At 41.6% G+C, this 24,441-nt stretch overlaps 1 protein-coding gene across 1 annotated transcript in view; it reads left to right on the forward strand.

Moving 5' to 3' along the window:
• mdga1 (MAM domain containing glycosylphosphatidylinositol anchor 1) overlaps positions 1–24,441 on the forward strand; it is a 184,151-nt gene that overhangs the window by 102,960 nt on the left and 56,750 nt on the right. The window contains 7 exon segments of the mRNA XM_084006809.1: positions 9,073–9,269; positions 10,303–10,435; positions 20,089–20,175; positions 20,178–20,272; positions 20,274–20,358; positions 22,107–22,436; positions 22,943–23,242. Coding sequence (XP_083862935.1) covers positions 9,073–9,269; positions 10,303–10,435; positions 20,089–20,175; positions 20,178–20,272; positions 20,274–20,358; positions 22,107–22,436; positions 22,943–23,242 — 1,227 coding nt within the window.

The raw sequence follows: 24,441 nt of genomic DNA on the forward strand, positions 1-24,441 counted from the left end.
TCAAGGTCTAATCCTGCGTCGAGTGCATTGTGTCTTCATTGTTTCACAGAAGTGTACAAAGATAACAGCCAGAGCAAACCAGATAACAGCTGGACATACAAAAGATTGCGCCTTTGTGTGTGTGTGTGTGTGTTGGTGTGTGTGTGTGTGTGTGTGTGTGTGTGTGTGAGAGAGAGAGAGACGAGTTGTGATGGGCGTTTTTAATGTCATTGTTTCATCAAATTCATTATTTATTTATTTACTCAGCCATACAGGCTGTATATTGCTCCAATTTATATAGTATTTCACAGGTATTTGTCAAATATATTGAATTGTGCTCTGACACAAGCATCCACTGCTGAGCTCACAATATAGAATTACAGGCAGAAACTCAGACGTCCGTGTGACTTTTGACCCAATAAGGCATTGTGGCGGTCATAAAGACCATGCGTTTAATCCCCTTATGTCCAGAATACATAACTGGTTAATGTTGCTGCAGTATAGGCGACATACATCTGTACCACTTCCTCCCCTCTCTCCAAAGGTTCATGAGGGGAAGACTGGACTACTTAGGTCACAGATATTGTATAACACGATCTCCTGAAACATAATCTGCTCCGTTTTGTTTTTAGAGAAGCATGAAATACAGATATGTGTTTTATGAAAACTGAATCATGCTTAATCCCTGTTCTCTCAGAATACAAGTGTTTAGCTCGAGCTGTTAAATATTAATTGAGTGAGCAGCTGTTTACGGTGTTGTGCTTGAGGGCATTTTGGTCAGATTTGTTATTAGCTGCCGCTTGAGGAACATTAAACCTTTGACCTGCTGGTTATGAGATGGTGAGGACATTAAGGGGATTATTTTGCTGTAGAACTAATTGTGAGGGTATTACACTGTTGGACATTCGTTTTTATTAATAGGAAAGGTGTGAGTCAAGTACAACCACACGTGTAACTGCTACATCTCTATTTATTAACACAACATCGATAGTATTTGTATTCACAATCTATGTAGGTGGTATGTACTGACATCACTGACCTGTCATTCTATTTGTCAGGATCATTTCTGGTCATAATAGCCATAATAGCAGATGGCTGATATTTAACAGTTTCACTCAAAATGAAATGATTTATTTTGGTAACAATTTTGTCAGAATAAAGCTTCCGGAGCAGATTTTTTTTGTTTATTTGAAAATGAACGTCTGGGCAAGGGTCGACTGTTGAAAATTTGCCTTCTGGCTAACCCTACCACGATTACAATGATGTTGATCAAGGAGAGAATAAATTAAAAAAAAGAAACAGAACTATAGACATGACATTAGATCCGGCAAATTAAAAGTACAGTGAATGCATCTATGACCACATATATCATAAATGCGTTTATGGCACTTAGTCATTAACTGGCATATGAGAAAGTGGATACAACAGATGGAAGATAAGTGAATGGATAGTTTCTTTTTAGCCACAGAGGATGTAGACAAACAACAAGCCCACCAGCCGGCTAGAATGAACAGCTGGTGAGTCTTCTTGTCCTCGACAGTGACCTCCACAACTTTGTACAGCCAGCTTATGATTCTGGTAAATAACAACAAAACAAAATTAAAAGAAAACACCAATGGAACTCAACTTTTTTTTCTCTACCACCTTCAGTAATTATGACTAATTTTTTAAGTTGGTCAGAATTTCACATAAAGAAGGAGAAGTACATTTTAAGTGTTTGATCAAACTTCTTTCAGATTTTTTTTCTCGTGTGTGAGATTGTTTCGTTTCGTAGCTTTTTTTTCTGTTTTGTTTTGTCCATTTACCACGTGTTTCTAACTGCAACCGTTTGGTCCTGGAAACGTATGTGAAAGTCAGATTGGTTGCCACAAAAACACTTAGGAATGTATGCAATGTTTAATTTAGTATTACAGATTGTAATACATCTTCCACATTGTGTGCTTAAGACTAACTAAAAGCAACAAAAAGTTCTCACTGAGTCTCGTGAACAAAATAGTCTATTGTGTGTTTTCCAGTCTGTTGTTTCCTTCGGAAGTTTCTTATTTATTTATATGTTCACTGTTTCTTGTTAACCTGGAGACAATGTAAGTGAAGTTGTGCCACAACACTGTTGGGTATCTTGGCAGCAACCCACACAAGTGCACTACAGTTGTTTTTATGAATGCCTCTGCAGATTGCACAACACCATGAAGCAATTTGATCATTCTAAGAGCTGCAACATTTGTGGTTTACATCTGCTCTACTGCTGGTCCATCGTGTCCTGCAACAAAACAGTGGATCCCGACTGTTACACCGTGACCCAGGCGTCCGCATCACCAGAGAAGAAGTGAGAAGGGCATCCTTTATCCACTCTGCTCCCCATAGATCACTTCAGATGGCACTTAAAGGGACACACAAGGACTTTTTGTTTTTACCCTCTGGGCTGCAGCGAGGGAGATTCATGTGTTATTTTGGTTTATATTTGTTGGTCAGTGCCTACTTGTATATCGGCACATGCATATCTAGTGTGTGCGCCCCGTATTATTGTATAACCATGTGTGTTTTTCCCATTTGTGCGTACGTGTTATTTTGGCCCGAAGGCTGAGCGAGTGAACCATGCCTCTTTGTCCCATAACACCCTCTTTGCCGTCGCCGCCGCTGTGCAGCTACGCCGTCACACACCAAATTAGTCTTTTTACGGCCGAAAATAATGGAGTCACACCATCATGAATGTTTAATACCATTTCCCAGGCTCTTTGCTGACAAAAGCATAATTAAGGCTCACATATAACACGCTGGCTCGACGGAACACACGCCATTTTCAGCAAATTCGCAAGTGTTAGTTTGGAAAAACTCTTTGTGGAGCCTAATTCCTCGCTGTTGGACCTCACAATACAGCATGTAACACAAAGATGCTGCTGTGTTTTCACAGGTGGACAGCTTCTCTTATTCTTGTAACTGTCATGGAATTTAAAGGATGATTGCAGCCAAAACTCAGAGTTTTGTGTTCAGGAAAGTTTAACAGCACTGCCATGAAGCAACCAATGAGAGAACAAATTAACACCAAGTTGCTTTTTAACGTAAATGAGCTTTCTATGTGTGCATGTTTGAAACAAACTTATTTACAAACCTATGTTATCCTTTTGGTTTGCTATGAATGAAATGTGCTCATTATTATTATTGGTGCTGCTTTCATTCAGAAGTTCTGCATTTGTTTCATTCATTTTCTGCCCACTTTCTTTCTGCTTCCTCTTGTTCATTCTTCTCTATGTTCTGCCTGTTATTTGTATCCACGTTTTTCATCAATCTTCCTTCTTAAATTCTGCTCTTATTTCATACTCCCACCAATATTTGCTTTTTTTTAAATATAAAATAACTAAAATATGATCATATTAAGGGCCCAGTGCATAAGACTGCTGCTCATTGCACTAATAACTTAATGTAGATCAAATTCCTCTGATTGCTTACAAATGCATTAATAATGCCTTACCTCAGTTTCATCTCTCCCCTGCTCTTTTCCATCCCTTTTTATTGCTAAAGTCTAACATTGATCAAGAAAGAGACATGCAGACCCATGATTAGCAGGATTATGCAAATAACAAAAGTGATTTTTGCCATTGTAGTTAAAGAAACTGAACAGATAACATATGCCTAAACAATCTTTACTTCTCAACGTTGCATGTTAAATACAGGCAATGTTCTCGATATTTCCAAATGTAGGCCTCATGCATGTTTTATGTGCTCTTTAAGGCGATGTCTATGAGCAGAATGCTGAATAATTGACGAGGTGCGAAGCTGGATCAAACAGCAAGACGCTTCTGTTTTTGCGTCTGTGTGCACATGCTGTTCTCTGTGTGTGTGTGTGTGTGTGTGTGCGTGTGTGTCCATGCATGAGTGGTGTGTGTGTGTGTGTGTGTGTGTGTGTGTGTGTGTGTGTGTGTGTGTGTGTGTGTGGTGTATATTCAAGACGATGCATTTTCAATATCGGGTTTGTGTGCAAAATAAAATAAAAAATTGTGTTTTTTCTGTAGTTGGTATGATGATCACTGATTACTACAGACAAAAATATGTTTGGACTTGTTGTCTATAGAAACAGATGGCTTTTTCTCTTTAGAACTCATTTTTTTCTGGGCTTTTCAACTGTTATGCACCAGTTTTGAATGTTGCCTGTTGACAAAAGCTGGATTTATCTTTAATGGTTTTGATGAATTTATTTAGCATCAGCATGCTGTTGTTTTTGACAAGCCCTGTTCAAACATGCTGATGATAATAATGTTGTGGCCGCATCATCATATCTCTGTATGTTCTTAAAGATGATAAAAGTCTGCATGTTATATACTGTAGCAGCAAAGAGTAATAGGTGCGTTGGATGGATTTGGACGTGTTATTATTTGAAGTCAATCATTGAGAATAGATGATGGATGAACGCTTTCTTAAGGTCATTTTTATGTTTGGCAAACTTTATTTCAGTCCACCACTTTGGATTGGAGTGAACTTTGGCTCAGTCATTTTCCCCCTCAGGGTAAACTGCAATAACTCTGGTGATTCTCTGACTTTTCATCGAGCGGCATCATCATAGAAATAATAAATATAGTTTCAATAATAATGTTTTTTAAGACCAAATACCTGCAAAATGAATCATTCTCATCAGCCTCAGCTTTACTTTGTGGTACATGCTAATTAGAAAATGTAAGCAGGCTAACATGCAAAATAAATGAACACAGAGTCTTCTTCCTCACACAATCACATCCCCTCACCCATCCTTCCACACACACACACACACACACACACACACACACACACACACACACACACACACACACACGCCTTATTCTCCTCCATTGCATGCTCACACTCAATTGAACCTGTCATCTTCTCTTTGGTCCCCTAATGGCCGTCTACTCCTGGAGAGCTATTAGAGTACAGGACATATTATTGGAAATCAAAGAGGATTTGGAGTCCAGGGTGTCCTCCCGTGGAGGAAAGCACCCGGCAGAGGTCAACTTGTTACAAAAACACACTCGGTCAACCCTGACCGCTCAGATGGATTGCTTCTGAGTAAATCTCTAGTTTCCATCCTCGCCAAGGTTACTCTGGTTATTCAGACTGATGTTTGAGATATGATTGTGACTGATGGCATGCAGACATATTCACTGGGAGTCTGTAAAATTAACAGAACATACATACAAACTGTATGTAAACTTTTTTTTATTTTTCTTCCACATTGTCAGTTGAGATTAAATCTGCATTTCAGTTTGGAACAGCATTATGATATCCCATTTTAAAAATACATGGAAAAAGGTCCGATGGTCAATATGGAAAAATGGCTGTTTTTGTCACTTATTATTTGCTAGAGGCGTCGTCAATGAATGTCCAGACTTTGAAATTCATGTTAAAATTCTGATCGTCTGATTCCTCAGACAACAAGCCAAGTCTGTACGAAAATGCTTCTTCCTGCTCCTCAATGTGCTTTGAACTTTGTATCAAAACAGTAAACATAATTTTCAAGGGCAAACATAATTAGAATAACTGACCAAAAATGCATTATGTCTAACCCTTCAGGGAATACCTCGAACAAATTGGTAATTTTGAAGCATATGCTGCCATGAAAGGTGCCCTGCATCTGTTTTTTTATTTTACAATTATTTGAGATGAACTTGGACCTGAGAAGTGTTTGTCTGTAATGATAAATGGATTTCATGAAGAGGCAGCTGGATCTGGTTTCCTCCATAAAGTAGCAGTTTTTATGGAAATTACACATTTCAACTGCCCTTCTGAGTTTATGTTGAAACCAGAAACCCCCCCCCCCCAAAAAAAAAATGCAATGAAGCACATATGCCCATAAAATACCTGGTGAAATCATCAAGTGAAAAGACTCCTGAGGATTCCCACTAGTAAATATGCTTTTTTTAACACTTTTAGATGGATATTTGTATTCATTGGCATTTTAGCATGCAATAAAATTAGTAGTTGACTAGAAAATCCTGCTGCCTCATACCCCAAATCAACAGATTTTAAACCAGAATATAAACCAGAGCAAACATGTAAAGGCTTGTCTTGGGGGACAGGCATGAATCAGAAATTATTTGTTATTCTAGTAGCTATCATTAGGCTGAGAGGGCCATCATCCCTTTTTATCACATAGTATGAACTATATTTGATATTGTGCTTTCTCCACATGTGTCTGTCCAAGCTGAGGGCCACATGCTATAAGGGAGAAAATGTCTTTGTGTCAGCGCTGCCGTCTGGTGTCTATGAGGAAAACAATGCCAGAGCCCTCAGCGCAGCCCGGAGTTTGGAAGCGTAGATGTACAGCACATTAAAAGCTGTGGCAAACAAAAGCACTGCAACAGATCTAAGCTGTGTGCAAAGGCAGGACATCGGGGAAAGCAGAAGCTTCATTAAAGTTTCATATTGTGTTTCTGTACACTTACAGTTTCATCTTGTGTCCCTATTTACTTAAGGGCCCAAACTAAAGAGTAAAGTTAGACTCGCCCTGGGAGCTGGGGTTGTAAAAGCTTTTTTTTTTTTTAAATAAAAAATAAAATAAGGCCGTAGAAGTATTGGCATCGTTTATGACCATGAATCTTTAAAATATAAAGACAGCAGGAATTGTTTGTGCATTAATATTAATCTTAACTCAGTTGTTGCACCGGACAAATTGTCATTCCCTTCACACTGGCAGGGTAAGTGAGTTAAGTTGTCCCATGTTTGCTGTTAATGTGCCATTTATGGATAAACAACGTGGACCGTTTTTCCATTTCAAAGTTATGTGATGTGCTTGAGAATCCACTCATCTGTCTCCGCTTCTGTCTGTGTCAATCTGTCACTTTCTCCGCAATCGCCACATTCGTAGTGTCACGAAACAGACAGAATGACAGTAGATAGTCACTCTCACTCACTCTCTCTCACACACACGCAGACGCACTATCGGGGCATTAGTCAGATAGGATTCCCCCCTGCGCTGCAAATGGTCTGTGGAAATACATACAGAAATCCTGTCTTGGACAAACACACACACACGCATGCACGGACAGATTCACAAATTGACGTAAGGCGCTTGCCCTTTTGCCAGATCTCTTGCCTACACACATGCACACATGGCAGCATCAGGAGACAGATATCTTTGATAGCCGCCCAGGTTTGATGGCCTGTTGCTGGCAGAGGCTTTTAGAGAAGCTGGTGGTGCCGTCATGTTTAGTTTCCTGCTGGGCCTTTTGTACTGATCTGTGGGTTGTCGTTTTTAAAACGAGGGTGTCCACAGGGAGATGAAAGGGACGGAGGGGGGGGAGGTGAGCGCTTCACAAAGAACAGCATTGAATCACTGAGCAAAAATCTCAAATAACAGAGGCACAAAAAAACACTTCACTGCATTAGAGTAAGCAGCTTAGCTGGGTCAGACACAGTATACGGAGCTCAGGTTTTATTCTTTTTTGTAAATGCTAAAATACTAGATAATGATAGTTGTGTGCATTTGTCTTTAGTTCTATTTTACAACATTAAAGTCTTGATAAACATACAGTAGCACTGAATCATATGCTGGTTTAAATCAGTGGATTTCAAAGCAAAGTCTAATGGGTGGTGGATGGTTATGGGAGGCATAGGATACATAGAAAGTATTTTCTTCATAAAGTTTGATTTGCTGTTAAACTATGGTGAAGATGATATGATAAAACATCTGGAGTCAGTGTTTACATGATAGCTTCAGTGTCATGCCCATTCAGACTCCTGCTTCTTTGCCGTCACATTCAGGCAACGTTTCTGCACACCGCACCTTAGCTTCAAGGCATGCGAGATAGTTTCATATCACAATCGGTAAATCTTTCTGTGCCCTTGTGGCTCACCTTTCGTTTGAAAAAAAATTAAACTTTTGTCTTGCGTGGCCTTGTTTGAAGGGGAAAGGTGGGGGAGTCACAAAAAAAATTACATGAACGAGTTCAAGTTGCCTCCCTGTGTTTGCGTCCCAGTCTTTTCCCGCAGCGCTAACCTTCAAACTACAAAAACTGCTCTGATGTTGCGTCGAGGCTTCGCGTGCAGTTACATGGAGGTCTGAATGCACGTGGCTGTGTGTATGACACGCCCTCGTGTGACAGCTGTGCCCTTTTCAATGGCACTCCAAAATTGAGCATCCACACATTGTTTCTCTCAAATGTCTCAACAAAAGATCTAATATAATACGCCTTCCTCCTCCATCGTATACGGAGAACTCCCAGCACACCTCCTTTCTATAGCCTGCACAAGGCCTTCTTCATAGGGTGCAGCAGGTTTGACACAGGTTGGAAGTGAGGGAAAGGGGCAGCGAAGAGGGGGAACATGGGAAGGAGAGAAGTCAAATAGAATGGCAGGAAAAAAGGGGGGAAGGAGCTACCGTACCGTTGGCAGAAATTGTATCCATGATGTTTGAAGTCCGCAACATTCCAATTGGGCTGCAAAAAATTGGGATGACACACACACACACACACACACAGCCATACCATGTCCTGTAAGAGATAGAGGCAAGGAGCAAGGAGGAGGGGATAGAGAGAGTGAAAGAGAGAGAGAGAGAGAGAGAGAGAGAGAGAGAGGGATGGTGATGAGGAGTGAAAGTGGCAGTGAGTTTTGGAGAAATGGCAGAAACCAGGAGAGAGCAGCCTCCATGCTCGTGACAGCAGCTGAAATCCTATCCACTGGAGGGAAGGGAGATGACACTCCATGGAGGGAATACGCAGGGAAACAAGGCGGGGAGGGGAGTGGTACAAATGGCAAAAGAAATATATTTAAATAAAAAGAATGTGTGAGAGAGTCAAAGCCAGGGAGGGGAACATGGCAAAGCACACAGATTGTTTGGACATTTGTGCTCGTTAGAAGCCACGATCAATAGGCGACTGTTTGGAGGATTTTTTTGGTCAGTGTGGGTGGGCAAGCCAACAAACTGCACTTGTTTGCCCTTTTTGTCCAGTTGTGTCCCAGTTACCGAATCCCATCCCTGCCATGCATAATATTGCTAATGTTTTGTACAGAGAAGGCAACAGCATCATGCAAACGGAAGGTTAATTTAACGATGCATACTTATAAAAACTGTACCCTGCTGTTTCAACGCTGTTCTATCTTTTGTTGCTTCGCTGTGTTCCGCAGACCTCGACGCGCCCATCCTGACGGTTCACCAGACCATCAGCGACGTGCGTGGCAGTTACTACCAGGAGAAGACCGTGTTCCTCCGCTGCACTGTCAACTCCAACCCGCCCGCACGATTCATCTGGAAACGCGGGAGCATGCTCATCGAACAGAGCAAGGACAACGGGGTGGACATCTACGAGCCGTTGTACACTCAGGTAAGAACACAGCATAGTTGGCTGCCACTCCCCGCTTTAAGAAGTCCCTTTGCCCTTTATTTAGTTTTTTTCCCAGCAATTTCTGTGTAACATTACAAGTGTATGCTAATGAGAAGGTTACTTTACAAAAAGTAAAAAAAAGGCCTGTTCAGTAAAACACATGTCCTGGATGCTACATCACAGTTAACACTAGCAGCTCTGCTCTACAGTTGATTTGTCGAAGTCTATCAACCCTCAGCCAAACTCACTATTTGATATCATGTCATGTTCGCCAAACACATCACAGTCTTTATCCCAAAAGAAAAAAAACCTGTTTCTGCTTTAAAATACAAAAAGCATTAATCTTTATCAATCGTTAGCACAACGGCTCCCTTTTTTCTCCCATAATCAAAGCGTCAGTCAGCCACAAAGGGGCTGCCCCTCGAGTTCAATTAGCCAGCTCTCTTTCCTGGGGCAGCCGAAGACACTGTTGGCCCATCAACCGCAGTATCAGAAGCAGAGTCTGGATCTGAAACATCATCAGTGATGGTGAAAGAGATGAGACTGCATGTGTGTCTACATGAGAGGCACACAGAGAGCCACTGGAGTGGCGAGGGATATTGTTTTATGGATAGTCCTGGGAGCGGACGGATGGATTTAGCTTTTTTTCTTCTCGCAATGACTATCAGATCAATTTCATTTTCCTAATGGTCTCCTGTGAAAGCCCTTTGAAATGCCTCATTCATATTGCTCTATATGTAGATTTGAGACGCTTCAGTTGATAATCAGGGCATGTCAGACATACAAACACAGCATGTGCTTGTGTGGGTGCGTGTGTGCGTGTGTGTGTGTGTTTGACTGTGTGCTCATCTAATGTGTCTTTGACCCTCTTTATCACAGTGCAGCTCATCAAAAATTGAAGTGACTTTTATGCAAAATTACAACCCAGTTTAGAAAAGACCGAGCTTCTTCAGTGATGTAACGTTATGTGTTATTTAATGTCAATGCGTTCATATTAAATGTGTGTGTGTGTGCGTGTGTTTGTCTCGTTTAGGGTGAGACCAAGGTGCTGAAGCTGAAGAACCTCAGACCCAAGGACTTTGCCGATTACACGTGCCAGGTGTCCGTCCGCAATGTGTGCAACATCGAAGACAAGTCAGTCACCTTCAGGCTGACCAACGCCACGTGTATGTATTTGTATTATCGTTCCTTTGAAAACACACCGAAGACAGACGTATGCGTGCCTTCACGAAGCCCAGATTTCCATCTTCCGCTATTAATTTCATGCTTTGTTTTCTTGCACTCACTTGATTGGATTCTCCCATCTCATCTGACTTATCTCTGCACGCTCGTTGTCTCTTGGCAAAGGAATCTCTTCTCTGTCTGTCTCTTCCTCTCATTGTTGCCGCATTGTCTTACTTCCTTTAATCTCTCTCTCTCTCTTCCTTTCTTTTCTTTCCCTGAGTTTTACCTCCGTCCTTTGACTCCCAGATTTGCCCTCAGTCTCTCTGTCTCCTCGCCAGCCTCCCAGTGTGCCATATTGTCTATCTGTCTTGTTTTTCTGTTGCTGAGAGCTTGTCTCAGTGCCGTCAGCTGTAATTCAGTTGTCACACTCCCTGTTATCTCCAATTCACTCTGCGGCGCTCTGTCCATCTCCACGCCACCGCCCAACAACTCTGTTAGTTACGACGACATCGTCGCCGTTGACACCCCTGTCATGTTTGCTACAGTCAGACTGATGCACCACGGAGAGAAGACTCACCCCCATGACTTCTTTTTTCCCCCTTGTGTTTATGTTTTTCTTCTTCTCTCCTCTTTTCCTCTTGCCTCGTTTTCCAGAATGCCAGTCAGTCTTTTGGCGAACCTTGTGAAACAATGAAGTGCTTTATAGTGTTTTTTATAAGTGTTTTTTCTTTCAAACCCACCATCAGTTATATTCATTTCCTTTCAGTAACATGAGTGTTTTCATTTGCAAAGTCCTTGTTGTCAAATGTTCTGAAAAACATGTCCTACATGCTCAAGAGGAGGACTGTTGAGGGCTCCTTATCTTAGTCCAGTATTTCTCAGGGTCAGAGGGCCTGAATCGATATGCACTGAAAATGTGGATACGGCAAAGTTGGAATGTGTTTTTGCTTTGACTGAAAGGAGGCTCAAGGTTTGAAAAGCTGCCTTTAACCAGAATGTAGTTTCTATAAATCCTCCAAACTGTTGGTGAAAATAAAATATTAATACTGCCTTGAAACAGTAGTTTGACATTTTGGGAAATACGCATATTTTTTTGCGTTATGGCCAGAGTTATTTGATTGATACTCTCATATCTCTCGATGAAATATAGAGCTGCTGTACAGCCAGCAGCCTGTTAGCTCTGCTTATCACCAGGTCAGGCAACGGCTCGGCTCTGCTGCATTCAACACCTCTAAAACTCAGGAATTGTGTATGTATGATAGTTGTCGGTAAATGAGCATGTTTCTTAAATTGCAAAACTATTCCTTTAACAACAAACTGTTTGTTTAGAAGACAGTAGCTCGGCAAGGTTAAAAGTATCAGAAACAGCAAAGATGTAAGTCCATACTTCTGTAGCATCTTCATTATAATCTTCATTATGAGCTGTAATTAAAAGTTTGGTCTCTCATTTATATCAAACAGAGCGTATATAAGAAGAAATATATAAGAAAACAAAAATAGAAAAGACATAATCCTTCCAAATGCATAAATGTTTCATTACACACTCAAGACTAAAGAGACAGAGATTTCTTGTTTGCTACGTTTCTCTGTGACTTTTTGCTTTTCCTTTTACTTGCTCTGAAGGAGAGGTTATCAATTGAGCAATAAGGCCTCTTTCAGATAAGAGATAAATGTTCTCAGGAGTCATCTAAAGTGAGCTGAAGGTGGGGAAGATAAAAAAAAAACCTCTGTGATAGAGTTAAGAGGAGGAAACAGAGTCTGGCATCTCTGTGAAAGATTGAATACTAGAAAGCAGTGGTCACAAACAGATAGAGACAGAGGAGGAAATGAAGGAGTGAGAGGGAATCACACAGGAGATGACAGATGGACACGGCTTGCTGAAATGCTGTGGAAAACGGAGTGATGCTCATGAAGCAGCCTCAGGTGAATGAGGCTCGCTGTCAATAAGAGCAAAAAGCTTAAAGTCCTTATCTAGATGGTCTAACTATGGTTCTGGTTTATTTGAACACATGGTTGGCTTTTGAAAGAATACACCGGCCTGCTCAAAGGCCGCTCATAATCCCTCAGACGAATGCATTAGCTGTAACGTGTCCTATGTGATGAAGGCTTTTGTTGAACAGTCACAGAAGTGTTGGTGAAAATCAACTGGAAGGAAAAACAAACAAGTCTTAATGTTCTCACTCTGTGTGAGAGGTGTTCTTCACTGCCCTCCCCTCTTGGACTCCTGTGACTGAGATCAATTGTATCTCCACGGCTCAGTCAACACACACACATGCATACACACACACACACACACACACACACACACACACACACACATGTGTGACCTCATAGAGTGACGGAAAACATAGTGTGTGTGTGTGTGTGTGTGTGTGTGTGTGTGTGTGTGTGTGTGAGAGAGAGAGAGAGAGAGAGAGAGAGAGAGAGAGAGAGAGAGAGAGAGATTAAGAAAAAAGAAGGAAGCGTGTCTGACTTAGTGTGTAACTAATAGGATGAACGGATTGAGTAGAATATGAAGGAAGGAAGGAAGCTGCATTTCAGGAAAATACAAGGTGTTGTTTTCTGTGTTTCTCTATTGCGTCTCAGCTAAAACAAATTGTCACATTTCACTTTTACAGAAACACAGCAAGTAGCGGTGCAGCTCGCCACAATAATTACATTTCCCTGTGGCCGGAAGGCATGTTGATGTGTTGTCAGACTGGAGGAAATGCTTTGCAACATAGGTCAACATGTCACAAGTGTCGAAGGGTTCTGTGTCATGATTGGCTCGGGGGTTTTCTGGCTGCCAGAAGTTAACTTATTCCCAAATTTTAGCTTAGCCACATTTTGCCGCATTATCATACAGTCGTGGCTCACTTGCTGCACCTTTCCATGGCAGCTCTGGTGTGAGAACACATTAAAGCCACAAAAATCAGAGACAATATAAAAAAAATGCATAGACAAAGTGGAAATAACGTCATAGTTTATAAATCAATCCAGTTATGGAAGGCAAATAACACCAAGTGTAAAGATAATGATGTTATCTCAAAAAATCACAACTCGGATCTGAAATGACAAGAGTGACAGATGGGGGGGGGGGGAATTACAAATAGAGAGCAGAGTTAATGAAATAGACTCACGCAGGGCAAAGAGTGGGCGAGAGATAGACAGAAGGGCATGTGGTAAAGAGAGATTGTATAAGAGGAAAACAAACAGTGAGTTGCTGCTTTGTTTTTTATCCTCTTTAATATTTATCTAATGAGTGTATTTTGTTATTCCCCAGTGAGCTCCCTGTTTGTCCTTGTGGCGTCAGTCACTGCTTAGATTAGATTCATCCAACTAGGTCACGCCGTCATCGCTGATTCACCGCGCCGGGACAAGGGGATTGATTGATTTTTATATCATAATCCCAGCCTGGGATTTGAGTATGGGGCTTCTGCCCTCCAGTAACTGCTGACAGCAGCCAAATCCTTCTTTCCCCTTCCTCCTGTAAAAAAAAGGAACACGGGGCTGATGCTCCGGAGCCCGTCATGTTATTTAAAGTGGTGTAGCACACGGGTGGAGGGTAAGGGAACAAGGCCGGGACATGTGGAGGGATGTAACGAATGTGGATTTTCTCACATATTGCTGGTTTGAAAAAGGGCAGGCAAATGTACATGAGGAAATAAATACACCGTGGCAATAACCTGTCAATCACAAGGTGGCCCCGCCCTGAAGCACGCCCTTTGTCATCTATTTTTCTCTAAGCGGGACCATCATTTACTAAATGAACATGATTCTTACTTTATTGAAGAAGACTTGAATCTATTGAGACCATAAACTATTTACTGAGTTAATAAATCAAGTGAAAAGTGACTACAGTTTACCACCAGAAGAGTCGCCCAGTGATGGCCATTTGAAATAATTCACTTTTCAGACCCAGAAGACACCATCTGTGTTGGACGAACAACGCACACACACACACACGCACACACACAGAGTATGATTTAAAGCTGTTGACAACCTCTGAGCGAACTGTAAATCCAAACAATGGGAGGAGTTGATTCAGTCTTTTATTGATTACTGTAACTCTTGTTACAATATGCCTTCGCAATAATATGACAAGGGCGCGATACATATGATGAGATCAATAGGTGACAAATCCTACGTGTATGAATTCCCCCCTTGAAAAGTTGAGGATCGATGGGCAATCTGCAATAACCCTTAGTACTGTAAAGCTCTGTGACGGGACATTGCACTGCAGAGGGCAGTCAGTTTTATATGGGGCTTTAATCCACGTCTGGGAGCGGTCGAGTGGAAGAGAGAGACCATCTGAGAGCATCAGGATGGAAAGTAAGAGAGACAAGAAAAAGACACATTTAGCATAATCTTAAAGCATTTATGTTTAAAGCTGTTTACTTACTTTGTGTTTATATTTTTGATTTGTTTATCTGCTAACAAACATATAGTTTTTATGGATGTAGATTAAGCCCCCCCTTTGATCATTTTTGGGAGAATTTAGTGCAAAGGGCTTTAAGAGTCACGGAGTGTCTGTTCCGTGCCCTCTTCAATTGAGCTTTCAGTTTCAACACATTTTGCGTGCATGCGGCCTGTTTTCAGCAGCGCTCGCCTCACTCTCATAGCATTAGACACACTCAAAACAAAATGTACAAAATGTTAGCTAACAATTGCGGTGTTGAGATTCAAATTGGCAACATTCTGGTCACAATCTGAATCTGAATTTCTGATAAAAAGCCCTCCAACTGACAATTTAAAAATGCATTTAGTGTATTAATTAAACTGTTATTGGTATTTGTGTGTCTGTAAATGCATGATCATGCAGGTCTCTAGTTTCTTTCGCACTGTTGTGGTGTTTATTTTCAGCTCCAGTCGTTGCTACAGTAGTTGGTTAAGGATAGCTCATATGTGCATATGCATATCACTTTTCCAGATACACAAACATAAGTGCTTACACTCAAAGACACATCCAATATGGATGTAAACACAGACAGCCCTGCTGGTGGCTCAGTTTTAAGAGTATAAAGAGGAAAGACATCAACACAGACACACTTTCTTCCCTCCAAGTCAAGAATATTGTTTTTCAAAGGCATTCGTTTCTCGGTTTTCACATGGCTTCTTCACGGTAGACATCTTGATCTGTCATATAATCAGTTATTAATGCTTGTGATTTATTCTGTGACATATCTATATCTGGCTTATTGTCTCTGTTTCCAACTTTCTGTTTCTGTTAAGGTTATGAACTATGATTGTTTCTATAATCTTGAACTAGTCATTCCTAAATATGACTTGCCGTTTATGATTACATAAACTACATGTCATTCCTAAATAAATATAATACCTGAAGGTCAGAATGTGGGTTTGGGTGCAGTGCAGTGCACTTAAAATAATCTGGGTTTCATCTCCTTACCTTGCTTCGGGCTATTTTGTCTTTATAGAGGTTTAAAAATGTTTTTTTAAACCCCAACTCTGAACATTTCCTCCAGTTGACACCAGGGATCAACGGAAAACTTTTGGTTGCTTGTCGACCAACCTCACCTTAGTTTTGACTGACGTAAAGGTGACACTGTTCTTGGCTACGACACAAACACACAGCACTTGTCAGTATTCACCTCCATCTAAACCCTTCAACTTTTATTTCAAGCTGATTCCTAACCCACCTTTTACATCATGGATTCATCAAATCATGCAAATCCGAAAGCGGCGGCATGGCAGCGGGAGAGAATGCAGTGGACAAAAAAAAAAAAAAACGCAGAAAGAATGAGAACTGGGTAGAGACAAGGCGAGGTAAAAAGGTAAAAATACCGATATTGAAGATACAGAGGTGACAAACTGACAGAGAGGGGAGGCGAGAGAGGCAGCGGGAGAGTGTGAGTGTGGCAGAGGGAGGCATTTGTTACCTGGTTGTAAACCGCTGTGCTGCACATAAATCCCATTACTTTGGGAAGAGCGCTGGCTGATCCCACCGTTACTGTCACCCACGCATTCCCAGGAAATTGAAGCTATAATTCTCAAATCTTCAGTTCCTTGCCCCTTGCTTCACATAAGGTGTTCTCTCTTATTTTTGTCTCCTTTATATACATGCCTTTTCCCATGGATGCGTGAAGTCTCACCGTTAGACTTGCATGGCCAGCCTTTGGTTCTTTGCGCAACGAGATCTGGCCATTTTATCATGTTTGATAAAAAGTACACTCATGTTACTGCTTTGGGGTCAATTGTAAACATTAATATTTTTAATAATGCACAGGTAAGAGGGTTTCTTGTACAATTTACAGCATTAGTTCTATGAGAATCTTATTTCATATCCAATCAAAATTGGTATTGTAACTGAAATATCCCTTACTGAATCGTTTCAAATCTGAGATTAAATCGAATCTGGACCTTGTGAATCGGAATCGAATTGATTCAGGAAATCAGTGGCGATACCCAGCCCTACCTTTAAATTCATGTAGGAAGTGCACTCAGAGGAGAAACACATGGGAGGGCATACATGCTCGTTTTGATTATAGCACCCTAAAATGCCAGTATAATCAGTTTTGACAACATACAGGGCTTTAATATATTCCCAGCTGTCCTTATACTCTATTTTACTGTAACTGTATTCAACAAACAGACAGTTTCCTCAGAGGGTCGTTGAATGCTTGGAAAGCTCTCCAGGCCTACAGGGCTTTACTTTCCTAGCATTGTGATTTGACACAATGGAAGTGGACAGTGCTATTTATGTGCCGATTGCAGTTGTTACACCAGTAAAATGTCTTGTCAGCTTGAGTGCCATCACTAGTGAGGTTAGCTAAAGAGATGTCCCATTAGTGCGTGTTCTTTGCATGCACGTGTTTGCCTTCCATGTAAGAGCCCCTCTGTGTCTGCGTGTGTGTTCGTTCTCATGTTAGCGGACACATGCGTCAGAAAACTAGTTTGTTGGGCCTCCATGCACCTCTTTCATTATGGCGATTGCAATCTGTTAAAAAAGAGATTAGATGAGAGGATGTACTGCATAAAGTCTATTAGAGGAATGAATTGCTTCCTGTTCTCCGGGTCGGTCTCACTCTCACTGAGGATTAACTCTCTCTCAGGTCGATAAAAGCCTGGATTCTGCTCTGTCTTGTTATTTAAAAGGCTCCCTTCTGGAATATACTCCTGCAAAATACTCAAATAAAAATATTTAAAGCAGTAAAATGCATCTACTCAATATGTTTCCAATTTCCAATTAATACACAGTATAATTGGGAGCAATGTATGCAACAAGGTCAAGTGCCAAGTTCATTACTTGCCTTTATTTTATCTCCAAAATGACCCTGGAAGCATTAGCAGATTAACGCATCATTATCCCTGCATATGCTAATCAATATGAAGTAATCGCCTGCTGCATGATGTCTTACAGTGCGGCCATAGAAAGACAAACATTATCGTACCATGTGACATAGAAGCCTATTGTAGAAGCCATACATAATTCAATGAGACAGGTCGACTGAGCACATATTAAAAAGAATACAGTGAAGTTGTTTTTCTCCGTTTGTGCTGCCAAATACTTGCACATAAAGGCAGTGTCACAAACACACACGCGCGCACACACACACACACACATACGCACACACACGCACACACACGTGCTCAGCAGCAGCAGCACCAGCAGTGTTTAGTAACTGGTGGGAAGTGAAATGGCTCCAGTATAGAAAGTGTGGGTCGATTGCTCTGAGGGAGTGGGAGACCTTCACCAAAAACATTTTTGTAGCCACTCGAGGGAACATTAAACGGGTGACATTTTGGTCACAAGCTCATTTCTCTCATCGTTGGCCTCCTGTCACCCCATTTACACCTATTACAAAATGTTGCAGATAGGATTACCACCTCGCTGTGTGATAGGAAGCATTTTTGAATGCTCTAGAAAAGTGCTCAGTTCTACATTGAACTATACGGTTTGATCAGATGAGACAGAGGTTTCACCCCAATTAAAATGCCGGGAAGCCCATCATGATGCTCTGTAGCCTATGACACCGTGTGGTATTGAGAGCCTCGTTTTACAAAGTGTTTTTTGACGGCACACACAATTAGAATTTTATCATGATATTATATTATCATGGACAAAGTATACCAGTAAACAACCATTTAGTGGTTTTACATAAGCCAGACTTCCCAGCTGCCACTTGTTGGAAGTCGTTTAATTCTGTCACAGCTAAACGCAGACAAACATGAAAACACGTTGTGATTATTGCAAAAGTCTCTAAATGCATGTTAGCCATTCAAAAAACTAGATACAACATAATAATGAAAATAAACAATTTGATTGCATGTTGTTTTCTTCCTTTGAAGAATAAATCTGCTACCTGATTTTTGGCCACGAGCATCACTCAGAAACGGTTCTCATAAATCTTACTCATACAGAAAAATCCACTCAATCGGAGTCATTGGTCCTGACTGTCCAAATGAAGTCCAAATTTCACTCACCTTTAATCTAGCTCTTGTTTGGTTGTCACTTTCACCAAATGAAGATACAGAGGTGACAAACTGTGGCGCTAAACGGGCTGCATATCGTACGATTTCATAAAAGCACTGAAACTGGCAATTTAAGCAAGACCTTGAGTTGTGTTTTGTTTGGAGGAATGATCAATGTTTTTTTTTAGAACGACTAGGTAGCTTGTTTGCTAGTTGCATCATTTTACATTAATGGGACCCAAACGAACAGGTTAGAACGGTAGTATATACTTTGAGCCTGCACAATAATTCCTTAACACGGTGAAAAAGTACTTCACACGACAGCAGCAACTTGAGACATTCTCTGGCTAATTGTGCAACTGAACAATGAGCTTGCACACCTAGTATTTATGAGCTGTTGTATCCTGACAACTGCACTTGAGCAGTGTTATTAGGTGGTTTGAAAGTTGTCTTATAAGTATACAAACTATCAAAATAACCTCAGCCTTCTTTATTTCTACTCTCTAGTATTTGGTAATTATGCAGACAAGTATACACTGCACGATACTATCTAGTTATTAAGCTGTGTGCGCGCGTGTGTTCTGGTTTCACTGTCACTTTTTCCAAACCTCTTAGATGATTAATATCTTCTATTTGCCCTCTCCTGCTTTAGTGCTGTCTTTTATTCTCTCCTTCCCTCATCAATTGTCAAGTACTGTACCGTGTAGTTTGTGTTCTGCCCTTTTTGAAATTTGTCTTGCAACAGGACTGATTTGGTTGGAGGTCAGGCTTGGCCTGTGTGTCTTACAGAGTTACGAAGGTTTTACGAGAGTAAAGTGGCGATGCTCTATAGACAGTTGTATCGCCCCGATTTAGCAAACCAGCATCCAGCAGCAAAAGTGAACTGCAGTCAATGAGCTAGTATGAAGTCGATCAGATGTGCATCAGAGCACACACAGACAGAGAGATACTTGCTTTATAGTTAGATGTCAACACTTACATGCCAATCCCTGTAACCATTTTGTAATTCCACTAGGAAACTTCATTTAAATCTTTGTAGCCTATTCCAGGTGCAGAGAGACAGTTAATAGTGTTTACAACATCCGTAGGTGTCAGTAAACCAATCCTTGACAACAGTTGCAAATCACAAGAAAAACAACCTCTGTGCCATGTAACCACAGGGAACATGATTTGTCCCCCCTGTAAACCTTTCTCTCTCCTCCTCCTTGTGCCCCCCCCCCCCCCCCCCCCCCCCCTCCCTCCTCAGCCCCCCCAATGATCCGGCTGTCGGTGAACGACACGGTGTTGGTGGATCCTGGGCAGGATGTGCTCTTAACCTGTGAGGTCGTGGCAGGATTCCCCCTCCCAAGTTGATTTGGTCGCGTTACCCAAGCCCTCTCCCCCTCAGCGCTCAGGTTCGAGGGCCAACGCTGATTCTGAGGGCTGTCACGCCCGGCCGACGCTGGCTTCTACAACTGCACGGCTGTCAACAACGTTGGCAACCCTGCTCGCAAGAACGTCAACCTGGTTGTCAGGAGTAAGTAACGCGCACGTGTGTGTGTGTTCCCAGATGACAGATTGTTGGTGGATAGGGGGGTTGTTAGGTTGATAGTATGTACTATAAGTGTGCATTATATTTTGCCCTGCTTGTCCAAACTTGATATCATTTAATTCTATGTACATCAAGCAACAATGCTGCTTCCCTATTTTGTCTGCAAGCTTTGAAACTGTAATGTGTGCAATTTCTTCCTATTTCGTAATAATTCCTTTACCTTTGAGAGTGTGGATGATGGTGTAACACACACACACACACACACACATCACATCTTCTTCTACTTCTTCTTAAAAAGTATGTAGTTAACTCACTTTAGCCCGGTCCTTGCTGGTTTTATTCATCGACCCTCATATTGTGAATGTGTTCATTTATTAGTTCGTGTGTGCACTGTACGTGTGACACGCGAGCAGTTGATCCGTCATTAGAGAGAGCTGATGTGAATCTTGTCAGAATAGGCGGGTTAAGTATCGCTCTTTTTCTAATTCCCCCTGCCGTTAAAACAAGAAGCCTTCCATTCTCTCTCCCCTCCGGCTATTTTTAGTCTCTTTAATCATCTTTATTCACTTCAATTAGTGAGACTGGAGTGGAGGCAATTAGTGACAGTCTCTTCTGTTAGTTAACACTGCAGAGAACGTATGCTGGATGGGTTTCTCCTGTTAGCTTAATGGACCTGAACGCATCGTCATACCATAACAGGTGGCAAGTTGGTGTATGAGACACACAGAAACACACACACACTGACACACAGTTTCGGTGAGTCCATAGAGATGCAGGTAGGCAGGTACCACAGTTAAATGCACATGGATGCACACACAGCCAGAGGCTCACACACACACACACACTATTGTCTCCACGCTAACCAGGGAAAGTTGCAGGATCATGTTAAACATATGGTCACTTCTTCATAGCCATGGCTCCACCCAAGCATCTTGTTAACAAGCTCGAAAGGAGTTTAAATCAAGCACCCCTCTCCTCCTCACCGCCTGTCTCTCCCATTAGTGGAGAAACAGAGAGCTGTTTTGTATTCAACATGGAAATCTGTTGGGGAAACACAGCCTTTGAAACTGAAAATTAAATGTGACAGTGTGAGAGTTACTCTTTGTCCTTGATTTTGTCCCCCCTAAACCACCACCCCCTTCTTATCCCCCTGCTATTTTATTCTGTATCTGGCTCCTTTTGTCTCTCCCTCTTTCACAATTTGCTTCTTCCTCTCACTCTCTTTCTTTCTTCTTCAATTTCCTTTTCCCCTTGGTTTCTTTTTGCCCCCTCCTTATGCCTCAAGCAGTGTGTTGCAAACACATCTACTGCACTGTATTAGATAGATAGATTGTTTATTATTTGTCCTCAAGGAGGACATTCTTTTCCACACGCATACATAGCAAAAATGGAATTTGCAGTCAACTGTACATACCAGACTGGATTTCTTTTAAGAGAAGGTTTACATAATTAAAGCTTGTAACAGCCATCTTGCCCCTCCCCCATCCACTTTCTTGAACTCTATACTTATCCCTCACCCTCACTACAATATAAATTATTTATTTATATTCAAATTTCAAAATAAAGGTACAAATATACATATTTAAGTAAATCATGTTTTCTGATATATGGTTTACACCTAAATCGTCTATTGAACTAACTAAATTAGGAGAAGAAAAAATCACAAATTCTGACATGGCATCCTCCGTTTAACCCTTTCTGCTCTCTTCTTCACCCCGCCCCACCACACACAGCGATGGGCAACCTGACATTCCAGATTACACCGGACTCCAACAAGGACAGCGAGACCATCCAGATGGGTCGCGACCTCAAGCTGTCGTGCCACGTTGACGCCACCCCGCAGGACAAGGTCAACTACACCTGGTACAAGAACGCCGCACCCGTCTTCAACACGGACAGCCTGATCCTGCTGCGCAGTGACCCGGACATGGCACCCGGCACCAGTAGCTTGGAGATAGTCGACATGAAGTTCAGAGACTTGGCCACCTACAGCTGTGTGGCCAACTTCCCAGGGAGCAGGGTGCCGGAGCTCCGTGTTGATGTCAACATCTCTCAGAACAGTGGTGAGGTTTTCCGTTTCCTTATTATTTCCTTATATCGCTGTCAGACTGAGACTCATTTCCATGTTTCTAAGTGTCTATCATGATACAGCTGACTGAAAAACAACCTTTGACATTTCTGTCAATCAAGGCATGTGTGACATTACAGGCTGGGAATTCATGATTCAAGATGACTCATAAACACGGTCACGGTGAAAGGTGTGCATTCCCATAATCTTAGCACTTCATTCCTTAACAGGAGAGCTCATTAGCCAAGTCTTGCCTATAGTTGAAAGCAATATATAGAAAAACAGTAAAAATGATTGGCCGAAATATGTGTTGCTGTCGCTTGGCTGTGTCCGTCCTTCCATTTTACACATCTTAGCGATACCCGTCTGGGTGAAAAATGGAAGGACTGAAATGTATTACTTACATGCTGCAATTTATCACATTATTCTTTGGCTTTTTTGCAAAGCAACTTTTGTAAAGAAAATAGTATGATTTACCGATGTTTGTTTCCAATCATGCAGTCTCTCCTCCGGTCCTGTCGGTTCCACCGGGAGGTCAGGTGGTCAGTGCGCGAGAGGGAGGGAACGTAGAGCTGGTGTGTCTGGTGGTAGATGGCAAACCACGCCCACCTATTCTCTGGTCACGGGCAGAAAAGGACCTTCTAATGCCATCGGGGAAAACCACGATGGAGACCCCAGATGGCCGCTTGAGACTAAAGAACGTCAGCCGCGACATGATGGGGGCGTACCGCTGCCAGACTGCTCCATACAACGGGCTGAACATCAAACGCAGGGAGGCGCAGGTCCAACTCAATGTGCAGTGTGAGTGTGCATCAGAGCCCAACCTACAACATGTCATGTAATTGTTTGATTAAGAAGCATAATGCTGTGATTACTTGTGCCATCTCTTCATAAACTCAATTATTGCCAAGATAAGACAGGATAAATTAAACTTTAATGATCCCTGGGGTAGCAGCAAACAGCATTAGCTGTAGTAATGTCTGAAGTACACTAAATGGAATATTTGCTGTAGCAGTTTCTAAAAAAGAGTAGTACAATGTCAAGAGGTAGAGGATATTAAGAGTAACAATGGTAATAGCAGGAGAGAGAACATGATCAGTTTCATTCTCAGTGAAAGTCTAAAAGCTCCGTGGGACAGAAGTTCTTTCAATACAAGAAAAGTCTTTAAATACAGTTCTTTGTGTCGACCTCCATAGGCCTCTCTCTCTTTGTTTCTATGGTAATATCAGAAATCAGAATCAGAAAACACCGCACTTTACTTTTGCCCCAGACTCAATGATGGCATAATTGTCACACTTTGCTCAAAACTGTGTACCCTGAAGACAGATAAGGAAATATATGTTAATGTAAAGAGTGAAAAAGAGAGGAGACAGAAAATGAGGACACACCTGTATGGCTTCGAGGCTGTTTTCTCTAAAAGACACCCTTTAGCCTTTGTGAGCGCTCAAGTGGGGCCTGTCATTATAAATCTCCCAGAGGATGGGCTTGTGAGGATGGAGTAGGAAGTGTCTTCTCCCTTCCCGTGAGGTTACGTACGTTTACTCACTTCTACAAGGCTTGAATTATCCCGGCCCTCACCTGTACCAATGTCACATCTGACTGTGGAAACTGTTAAGAGCTTAAAGATTTTTTCGTGAAACTATCGACCCATATGAACATAGTTTAGGTGTTCTCATTCATCTCAAACCAGAGAACATCACCTGTCATCAAAAACTTTTCAACTTAGCAATGTCTTCCGAACATTATAACATGTATTTTATAACAAAATCCATCTGCTTTTGCTTACAGAATAAAAATGTACATAGCGGGAGTTTACAAATAGGGTTTAGTCGTGGGAAACAGGATTCCCCGGGAATACACATCCAAACTAGGAATTCAGTATGCCAGCACTTTCAGCAGCCTCCCTTGTGCCCTATGTACAAGGATAAGTCAAGTGATGAAATGTATAAGACATTAGAGAAACATGAGGGTACAGAAAAATGAAAACAGTACATCTAAAA

The sequence above is a fragment of the Eutrigla gurnardus genome (genome assembly GCF_963514095.1).
Source record: "Eutrigla gurnardus genome assembly, chromosome: 1".
Classification (NCBI taxonomy): domain Eukaryota; kingdom Metazoa; phylum Chordata; class Actinopteri; order Perciformes; family Triglidae; genus Eutrigla; species Eutrigla gurnardus.